This window comes from Argopecten irradians, chromosome 10 (genome assembly GCF_041381155.1).
Source record: "Argopecten irradians isolate NY chromosome 10, Ai_NY, whole genome shotgun sequence".
NCBI lineage: Eukaryota > Metazoa > Mollusca > Bivalvia > Pectinida > Pectinidae > Argopecten > Argopecten irradians.
Window position 1 is genome coordinate 35,915,108 of NC_091143.1, and position 11,691 is coordinate 35,926,798.

The 11,691-nt window shown below is 33.0% G+C and overlaps 1 protein-coding gene across 1 annotated transcript; it reads right to left on the bottom strand.

Annotated features, from left to right (window-relative positions):
• Positions 1-8,858: 8,858 nt before the first annotated feature.
• On the bottom strand, positions 8,859-11,352 carry LOC138332678 (glutamic acid-rich protein-like). Its single transcript, XM_069280671.1, has 2 exons — positions 11,002-11,352; positions 8,859-9,038 (listed from the first exon to the last, which is right to left on the bottom strand). Exons 1-2 carry the CDS (start codon positions 11,350-11,352, stop codon positions 8,859-8,861), a joined length of 531 nt encoding a protein of 176 aa, XP_069136772.1.
• Between the last annotated feature and the right edge of the window lie 339 nt (positions 11,353-11,691).

Consider the following 11,691-nt stretch of genomic DNA (forward strand, 5'->3'; position numbering starts at 1 on the left):
GTAGAATTACCAGTATTTAATTCTTATGAAATGAAGGTTGTCAAAATTTGTCTTATGATTAGGATTAATTTTAATATACGCAGCCTCCTTTCATTGTTTTTTCTTTATTTCAATGGCAGAACTTGGTAAATTTAGGAAGACTTATGAACGCACTGGTTTCCTTTGGACTTAATCTGAAGGTTTGTTTGTTAATGATTGAAACCATTATTTAGGAATAAGTTTCCTGGCAGAAACCATTATTCATAAGTCAGAACCATTTCTTAACTTGCAATACGGTGTATACAAAAGCCGAGTACAACTAATAGACTTGTGCACCAATCAATCAATCAATCGGTCAATCGGTCCAATCATTGAAAGCCACTTCAGGCTTCTGGTGAAGATACATTGAGGTTAGTTCTTTAATGTGGATGGATACATTTCCATTTCGGTTGCACACTTATCCTTTTAAGTTTTTTGTTAAGTTTCTTCACTTAGAGACAATAGTTAATTTTCCTCATGAGAATATATAAAATTCCATTCCATTACCATTCAATGTTTACATGTATATTTTTATTAAGATGATAAAAACCTTCATTATTATTAAAAATGTAAACTTTATTGATCTCTATTTCATAAACCTTCTGTTAAAATTTGATGGGGAGTATTTACTAAAGCATTCTTATTCCTGCTTACTTCCCCAAAGGGCAACTTTGCTTCTGTATTCGTTTTTGCATGTTTAAGAGTTATCTGCCCTTGCAGGTAGGTATTGATTGTGACCATGCATGTATTTGCAAGCGAAACATCACATTTATCAGAGAAAAAATACTTTTGCTCTCAAATAATGACATTGTGATCAATACCTACTTCCAAGGGAAATATGCAAAGATGGAATATCTTGGTACAGCTTCTATTTTTTATCCATTGCTAACCATCTTTTCTCATAATGGAATTATTCTGAACAACCATTAGGTCACATGACCTAATGTAATGCTTGTATGATACTGATGAGAAAGGCTAAAAGGTTGATTCAGATTTGTGACCTTGACCTTTATTCAAGGTCACAGCAATGACAATGTCATAGGGATGATATATGCTTTAAATCTAAAAAAAATCTACATGTACTTCTTTAGGTGACCGGTTAGCAGTGCAGGCCTATTGAGCCTTTTGATATTTAAATGATATACTTCATTCTTACTTTATTTTATTGGTAAGGGTTCAAATGAATTGATAATTATGCTATTTATTTAATTATGTCTGTGATATTCAGTTTAATTATACCTATATGTGGAGAAAATAATAAATTCATTACGAGACATTTTCTTTTATATTGTTTCTTTTTTTTTTCTTTTTTTTGCAAATGCCTGAAACCATTCTCATGAAAAACTTAAAGAAATGAATAGTGTATACGTGGTGATTTGATTCCAGGAGTCATATTCACTAAGGTAGCAGGCATTCTGGTCACAGTCATGTACCATGTTAAGCATGAAAGCTCATTAAATTTAGTCAAATTTATTTATATCACTCAAATTCTGGGATATTTCGACCCCTTGTAGTCCCATCCCTCAGGCCCTTGTAGTCCCATCCCTCAGGCCCTTGTAGTCCCATCCCTCAGGCCCTTGTAGTCCCATCCCTCAGGCCCTTGTAGTCCCATCCCTTAGGCCCTTGTAGTCCCATCCCTCAGGCCCTTGTAGTCCCATCCCTCAGGCCCTTGTAGTCCCATCCCTCAGGCCCTTGTAGTCCCATCCCTCAGGCCCCTGAAGTCAATCAGAATCATTTTGGCCATTAGCTGCAATATTGTAGCTCAAAAGACTTTTTGACAGAAAATGGTGTCGTCTTTAGAGCTACAATTGGTGCCTATCACTGCTAATGGAGCAAAGTAATGATTATGCAAACCATTATAAAACGTTTGTTTGCATTTTTATTGTACTTGTTTGATATCGTTTACCTTCTAGGCAATAAAACTGAACCACATAAAATATCAAATTCTCATCGAGGCATTATTCCTTTTTCATAATACATATGAAGGTCTTTCTAAGGGAATTTATACGGCAAGTCCACAAATTGTGAATTTGATGTCTTGTAAGCGGTACGGTAGATATTAAGAATGGTAGTTATGGTTTTGTTGGATAAAAATAATATTTAAATGCATGTATATGAATAAAATAATTGGAAACCTACAAAAAAGTATAGAAAACTATGCCCAAGTGATTTTCGGAGGCAGTGCTCCATTACGACACATAGGGACCAATTCGTACCTGGCCTAAAGGTATAGTAGGTCGGGTATGTATATTTGTTCTATTTGGCCATAATATTCAATATTCATAACATGCTCACAATTCTCAATAAGTTTCGACTTATTTCTTTTGAGAATTGAACACTTATTTGAAAATGGGTTTTCCCTGTAGAATCTCATATGTGGCTCTCCTTAAGGGAATGAAATTCAATTTTCATAAATGACCCAAGACATACATTTTACCTCTTTTCACTTTTGTCTTTATCCACAGCATGTAGAGCATGAACCATTCCATGCATCATTCTTATTGGTCTTATGCCATAAAGTGTTCAAAATTTCCTTAAATGTACTTATTGTAGCTCAAAAGACTTTTAGACAGAAAATGGTGTCGTCTTTAGAGCTACAATTGGTGCCTATTACTGCTAATGGAGCAAAGTAATGATTATGCAAACCATTATAAAAACATTTGTTTGCATTTTTATTGTACTTGTTTGATATTGTTTACCTTCTAGGCAATAAAACTGAACCACATAAAATATCAAATTCTCATCAAGGCACTATTCTTTTTACATAATACATATGAAGGTCTTTCTGAAGGGAATTTATACGGCAAGTCCACAAATTGTGAATTTGACGTCTTGTAAGCGGTACGGTAGATATTAAGAATGGTAGTTATGGTTTTGTTGGACAAAAATAATATGTAAATGCATGTATATGAATAAAATAATTGGAAACCTACAAAAAAGTATAGAAAAACTATGCCCGAGTGATTTTCGGAGGCAGTGCTCCATTACGACACATAGGAACCAATTCGTACCCGGCCGAAAGGTATAGTAGGCCGGGTACGTATATTCGTTCTATTTGGCCATAATATTCAATATTCATAACATGCTCACAATTCTCAATAAGTTTCAACTTATTTCTTTTGAGAATTGAACACTTATTTGAAAATGGGTTTTCCCTGTAGAATCTCGTATGTGGCTCTCCTTAAGGGAATGAAATTCAATTTTCATAAATGACCCAAGACATACATTTTACCTCTTTTCACTTTTGTCTTTATCCACAGCATGTAGAGCATGAACCATTCCATGCATCATTCTTATTGATCTTATGCCATAAAGTGTTCAAAATTTCCTTAAATGTACTTCAGTATTTTTGGAGAAGAAGTCACAAATGCTACCGTAGTTGTATTACTGACAACAGACGAAATACAATTAGAATAGGTGATAGACAAAAATGACATGAAAAATAAATATTTGTATTTAACATTTTATTATAATTGTTCATTGGAATGTAGAAAAGTAGCCTTGGCCAAAAAATACATGATTATGAATAGTATCGTACAGACATATTTAGCCAATTATCACGAAAAAACAATCAAATGAATTATCGTAAAAATGTCTAAATGCAACATACATACTAATAGTGATTTTAATCATAGAACTTCATTCTGATAATTTGTAAAAATATTTCTTTAAAATTGTTTCTATACAAATGCAAGAAATTTGCCACTAGCTATATATCTACAGATGTGCGTATAGGTAATTTGATAGTATACTTTACAGGATTGCCGTGATGAATTGAGCACAGGTGAAAATAACATCTACCTTTAATTAACACTTATAATGTCGCACTTATGAGTTTTCAGTATCATCTCTTTCTACAAAAATAAATCTATTTTTTTTTTTTTTAATTTTCATAAATTGTGTCTTTCATTTCGGAAAACTATTAATACAAGAGGTACAGAAAGCACTTTAGCCTAAGATGTCCAGTGCCGTCTGATAACATTCAATCTTTATAGCATCTATTGATAAAAACTTGTGTATAACACAGGTTTTGCAATGAATTTGATTTGTCTGGTTTTGTAACAAAACCAAGGTGTTCCATTTTACAGAAATCAAACGTCATCAAAAAGACTTCCAAATTCCTCATTGAATAGATATAGGCCTTATAAAGACCTGCAAATTTTCTGTGAAAGTCTTTGTGATCGAAAGTATCTTGTTGATCAATTTTACCAATACCAATAAGACTACGTAAATAACTTTCTGATGGAATGAATTTTTGAAAAAAAAAAAAACAAAAAAAAAAATATCACTAAATTAATATGAACACAGAATTCTACACCCAGTCACTAAAGTCTGGCTTGCCTAGTAATAGCAAAAATCAAGAGGTACAGTCAAACCTTATTAAGTAATGATTCGAAAAACGAGGTTAGCCACCAAGTATTTAGGTCAATAAATTACCATTTTCTTAGATTTTACATGAGCTGCTATTAAACACCTTTGTATTCCAGATTAAACTACAAGTGTAATATATGAACTTACTGAACTGAGATCCAAATTATATTTCCATTTCCCGAATAAGTTTTCTCAGACAAGCTATCAAAACTCCATTTATACATAAAAATAAAACCTCTACAAAATGAACTTTCAGTTTTCAATAAATATACCTGGTAACTTGATTTTACAATTCCAAGGATAAAATACATCTCTCCCTTTGGTCCGATATAATTTGTTTTGTGGATAAGAAAAAAATTCATGGATGATTACATGTATGTTGACAAACTACATGTATGTAGTTTCAACATGAAACAGTTACAGATTGATTATAATGCCATTTCTTATAATTCAATACAAATATTACAAATATGTTATTCTGTGTCTGAATCTTACAGAGTTAGCTCCCTTGTGGGTAGGTATCCATTGTGACATCATTAATCTGTGAGCGAAACTAATTGTTTTCTTTGAAAACTCTGATGTCACGTCGCAAACACATGACATCACAATCACTACCTTCTTACAAGGGTAGATAACTTAACAATATGCAAATCTGAAATACAGAATAAAATTTTGACAAGTCAAATTTCTAACCAATGGCTATTCAGTTTCCTTTCAAACTATTTAAAAGAATATTAACAATATAATTTAAAACGCCTTTATAGACATTTGGTATTTTACATTGCCCAACACTGCCCACAGATTTGTTTTCTGTGGTAAAGATAAAAATATTACTATATATTCAGTCCGCCATAAATATATTGTTTGGTGTAGTTTATATATATAATGTGCATATACATCGCAACATGAATTTGATTCAAAGCAGAACAGGATAGTGATGGGACTCAAAACCTTCAAATTCATCCTTCGACTTTTCTTTGTCTTTTTTCCCCCCTCGTTTTCAGCCACCATCAGAGAGGTTAAAAATGTTATGAATTAGAATAAAAACACACATCTACTGGTTAAAATGGTTTGATCAGTTACGACTTTGACAAAAAACATTTCTAAAAACATTTGGATTAAAGACAAAGGATTTTAAAATGTGAATTGAAAACAAAAATAAAAATCTATGAGGATATGAAATGAACTTGCCTTTGACCAACAACTAGAAACATTATGATACCAAAGACTACAGACCATGGATATTGTGAAATGCAAACAAATTTCTAGCATGTGGCCTTAAACTATTGTCATCATAAGTAGCTAAAAAACATCCATTTAATATTAAATTCTTCAGATGACTAATAACCAAACTAGATAGGAAAAGAATTATGATAGATCTAGGTCACTGTGACCTACTTCTAACGTGACTGAATGCATGTGCAATAATCTGAAAAAAGTGTCCGTAAGCGAAGCCTAATGATGTGGTCTGAAAACTTACTAGGAGCTGAAGTAAATTCTATGATAACCCATTTTTTTTTTATTAATGGACGGACAGACAGATGTGAAATTGGAAAATCTACAAAAAATTGATTTCTTTGAGCACAAATTTTCTTTCTGTGAAAATGAGAGGTAAATTTCTTTTTATTATAAATGAACTAATTGAACATGATATCGAAGCTCTGAATTTTTTGTCACTAATACCTTTTTTCATTTTTTTAAATCTTTGAATTCCACGCATATACGTTAAGATGACCATGGTACATAAAACAAGAAAACGAAATGACGTTAAAATCTAACGAACTAAAATCAGAAGGATATTACTGAAAAACATAAAATTGCGTTCCCTAAAACGATGATAAGTTTAAAGCTTCTTCAGCCTCAAGAGTTCCACAAACGAAATGGTTGATTTTCATACGGCCAAACAAACACATGCTATATACAATGTAAAATGTTTACAAAGAAATAAAAATTAATGTACATAAAAATTTATTTTTACAAAATTGGGAAACAGAAGTGGTTAAGCATTTAAGAACATAATATGTGATGGCACAGTTTTTAATAGAACTTAATTCTGTCAATCCATTAAGAAATCTTCAATGTTTTCATTGATGATTTTCTCTTAAAACCGTCATTAACTGTGGTATTGTTACCAAATAACACAAGATTATTTAAGAAATTAAGACAAGATTAAAACACGAGCAATCATGAATACATTGTGACATAAATGATTTTCTTTTCTTGTACAAAAATACATTTGTTTAATAAATCATTGTATTTGTTAATATTGCATAACATGCTATCTGTCACAATAGGTAAAATTTTACTAGCGAGCTCATTAGGCCTGACACTCTATCAAGGTCACATAATTATCTCCCTTGTGAAAATCTGGTCCCTGGGTATATACCTCCATGTAGTTGTGAATGTCCAATGTTGCGATTAAGATATATATTTCACCAACATAAGGGGTCATTCTGTTCTTTCTATCATACGGTAGCTAGCCTTAGACATCAGGGACATGACAAATCACTGTCTGGTATAAATGTTTCTCCGACATCCACTCCTTGGCTTTCGATCCTATATTTCCAAAGGTCACACACGTGTAGGCCATTTCAAGAGAATAAGTGAACTAGGAGTCTTTGCAATCATCTACAGATCAAATTCCTGTCCAGTTCTATCTTGTTCCTAGAAAGAAAAAAAAAACCCAGACACTAATTAATTTAAATTTTAATACAATTCAGACATATCAAATTAGCAATAGGTAAATATGTATTTTCATCATTACAAGGTAAAATCATAGTGCTCTAGACCTATAATAATCAATGACTTTATGATGAGAAGCATACAGGGTCATTCATTACTGTATTATTTCCAAACTCAGTTAAATGTGTCAGTTTACATAATGCATTATCTCTTACCCGACTGGTTTAAAATTGGAACTTAATTAATGTCAAGCAACAACAGACATGCAAAAAGATGAAATCAAGGTGCAAGAACAAAGTGTAATATAAAACTCTGTTATGAAAAAAATGGTGATTTCTGTAGTTATCAGGACAAAGAATTAATTAAGTAATACTTTACAGTTCAAAGACATTAGATCAGAATACAAAATGAACAACCTGAAGTGATGTTAAAAAATTGCAAATTTATCTAATGGATGCTTTGCTTGTGGCATGCTTGTATATTTTGATTGATCACCAATAATATAAGACTCTTTCATATGTGGATATGAAGGATAGGGATATTCTACCTGAGGGTCACAAAATGTAGTAAAACTAGAGGCTTGCCAAGGGTTTTGCAACATTTTGTGATCCCAAGGGTAGAATACCTATCCTTCATATTCACTTATGAGGGAGTATTTTTCTTTCATACCTTGACGTTTTATTGCAATTTTACATCTATAATATCCCGCCATTTTGAAATAAATTCGAAGAAATTCACGACTGAAAGTCAATTTTCCATACTTGAAAAATAACTTGATATTTTCAACACAAATTCCGTTGTTTGCATCTTTTATAATAAAACCAGTCAAGTTTGTAAAAAAAAATGTTGAAATTTTAACGAGGAAATAGAAATTGTGTTGACGCTGTGATGTCACAAGGCTTTATTGAATGGGTTGCCATGCAATACAGCCTCAGGCGACATGAGTGTATTGCCCTAGATCAGCCAGTATTACACCCGTAGGTATGAAAGAAAAAAAAACATCTTTTCAAAAGATATTGGATTTATTGATGTGAAATTGTTGTCAGAGCCCTGATGAACACCGATGTCCAACAAAACCTTAACCAGACTCATCTTCAAATGTCTCATCTTCAAATGTTCAAGACCTTAATTCTGAGCACTTAAATTATGCCATGGATTTATTTGACCCTTCATTGAATGCAGATAAATAATATACGTGTACCTGGGCAGCCATTTTATGACCATTACTGAATTGAAAGTACATTGTACCTGGTATTTACTTTTACACCAATACCTGTACCTATAATAAATGAGAAGTTTACAAAGTATTCATATCTGAGGTGTAAAACAAAGGTAAGGAATGTTTTTTTAGGAATTGTTAGATTTAGTAAACAATAAATCTACAGTTATCAATAAATTGTAAGTACAGTCAAACCTGCATTAGTGACTACCTCTGTATACAGACCACCTGCAGCTGCTGAATAAGACCACTTTTGCAAGGCCTCCACTGGTCAATTTCAGAACAATTTGATCTACTTAAAGACCACTTAGCTATAAAGACCACTTTGTCTGGGATCAACTCGATTTGTGCTCTTCTAAGATGAAGTCTTCTCAGAAGATCTTCCTGCTCATACATAGAGGAGCTTCCAAAACGGCAGTTATATTCTAGAAGTAGAAGAGGGCCAATCGAGTAAGGCTCTAGTCCATTGGGTAGTCTTAATAGACAGGTTTGACAGTATATGGTTAGGAAATGAAACACCATAGTTAAAAGACGTTAGTAAGATGAGATTTCAGCAAACTATTAGTATTCAGTGTGGAATAACCACCTCTTCAGCCTCCGAACCATCACCATCCGCCCGATTAGAATCTTCACCATCATCATCTTCATACTCATCCTCATCGTCATCTCCCTGAGGTGGGGGAGGTGGAGGAGGGAGGGACTTAGGTAGCTCAGGAGCGTCGGGATCTTGTGGACTGGAGGGAGGTTCCTATAGACCAAAGGCATGCGTTCATGACATCACATACAATTTACTCATGCACGACCCGACAGCTGTTCATAACACCCTATAATCAGTGAGTCTACTCCATTTTATACTGTAATTCTATAATACAGAGTTATCTGTCTTTAATGGTAATTTATAATGTAGCAGAGCACATGACTTTCACATAAGCATATTCACTATCCCTGACAGGAATCTAAGTCAGGACCTTTGGATTACTAGTCTTAAGCTAACCTATTTAGCTAAAGAGAAGCTCTCTCTGGCTGAGAGTTCTATTGTAGCTAGTATTCACCAGGGTAACATTAACATTTCATCATATTTGTGTGCTGCAAACGTCATTTTTGTTTACGGTCTCATGACGTCACAATCAATACCTACACTCAGGAGTAGACAACTCTATGATATGCAAAAACGGAAGATAGTGACATGTCTCATTTAGAGTTAAAATATTAATTCTTTTAACTAACATTGATTTTGAGCTTTCATGTGGCCTAGACAATTTTACAACAAATTAAGACGTTATTCTCAAAACAATTTTCAAGATTTAGATCAATATCAAGAAGTAACATTACTGTATACCTATGAGGAGACTCATATACTGGGTCGATCAATTTTGTTTCAATAGTACAGACCGGTACATTTCTCAATTTTTCACAGAAATAATTTAAGCTGAATGTAAAGGAGAAAATGAAACATTCAATTTGAATCTTAACTTAGTGATATGTTTGTATTTTATCATAAACCAGATATATAATTTATTTAAAGATTTTTTAAAATGAAAACAAAATCTATTAATGCCAACATCTAATATTTACTGTTTGTATTTACATAATAGGTATTACTGTTATTGATCGGAGGTTTTCTCGACCAGTATAAATACAGAGACGTCTAAGACCATTTATACACTGTGAACAGCTGTCTGGTCATAATTACGGTGAGGAATATGTACATACAGTACAACATGTACCATACCCTGTAATTATAATATACCTGAACAGTGCCTCAGTTTTCAGAAAATATGTTTTTACATTTTTCATTCAATTTCATTTTCAACAAATTTTATTTCAGAAAAATATGAAAAAGGATTGAACATCAGGCATTACTAGTTTATACTTAACATTAGGTTTTGTTTTGTTCAGGGTTATTTAAGTATGTGCCAGGTTTACTGGTAGAGGAAAGTCAGAGTATCTGGAGAAAAACCACCAACCAGTGGTCAGTACCTGGCAATAACCGCAAATGGGATTCAAAGTTGCGACCGAGAAATGAATGGCTTGTGGTAATATGTTAACATTTAATGTCTAAATATTTAAAAGAAGATAGCATATTACCATTTAATTTTGTATGTTATAAACAAATCCAGGCAGATAAATGATATAATGTTTACAAATTTTGTTCATTTTTCAAGAGGTATTCAAAGGCACTGTTCAGTAAATTATATATAGTGTTTAATTAAACATGCATGATATGATTGACAAAAACAAACACACATTTTAACCAATCAATTGTCTAATTGCTTTAGCACAGATTTGCTTAAAAAAAATCAATGACTAAGAATAATGTGTTCATGCTCTTACAATGATGTGATTTAAATATCTGGGGATCGTTAAACATGCTGACACTAAATTGGAAGTTTGTGGAAGACAGTACATGGGGGAAACATGCAGTGGTAGTGACATGAAGGTCTAGTCTTTACAGACATCCACCCCTCAGGACAAATTTGAACTCTTCCTTATCAAACACGGGAAGAGTTCATTAAGAAATTTTAGGGATGAATATGTTTGTTAAACTTACCAGTATTTACATATAATGGTTAACGTTTCCCTATGTCAATACTTGCCTCTACTTAAGTTCTCCGGAACAATAACCAGTGTGTGTCAAAAATAGCACTTTTAAGTTTTTTTATACACAAGATTTATAAGACTTGAAATCAAATCAAACAATGTCAACTCACCTGGTGCTTATCCTCAAAACTGCTAAGCCTGCTGCGTTTGGATCTGTCCTTTGGTTCGGCGACTTCTACGGGAGCTTCCTCCACTGCTGCCACGGCAACCACTTCATCCCACTCCTTCTTTCCTCGTGATCCTTTCTTGTCTTTCTGCGACTTCTTCCTCTCTTTTTCCAGTCTTTTCTGTTCAGCTTTTTCTTCCTTCTTTCTCCTCTTTTCCTCAGCCTTGATCTTCTTGATTCTTTCCTTCTCCTCCTTTGCGAGGCGCTTTTTGTCCTCTTTGCTGTAGACAAGGGGAGGTGCTTCCAGTCGTTCTTCTGGTGGCGGCGGTGGGATGCCGTCTAGCTCTTCATCCATGGAGCGATCCTAGGAAAGAGAAAAAGTATATCTTTGTGATTTTTAATCCACTTTGAAATAACTCTCATAGATAAATCTCCCTTTTCAAATTCATACTAGATTTTACTAACTTCAATTAAAATTATTTTCTGAAAATTTAAAGTTCAAAATTAGTTTCTTCCAAAATTTCCATAAAGAAATAACTGATGACCTAAAACATGCCTGCGGTTCATTCAAGATATTTTATTAAGCATGGTTAAAACATCAAATCTATTGCTTTTTTTAAAATTATCTTTTCCTGAAAATTAAACATTTTATTTTACACAAATCTAAGATTTTTCATTTAAAAAACGCTTTTTT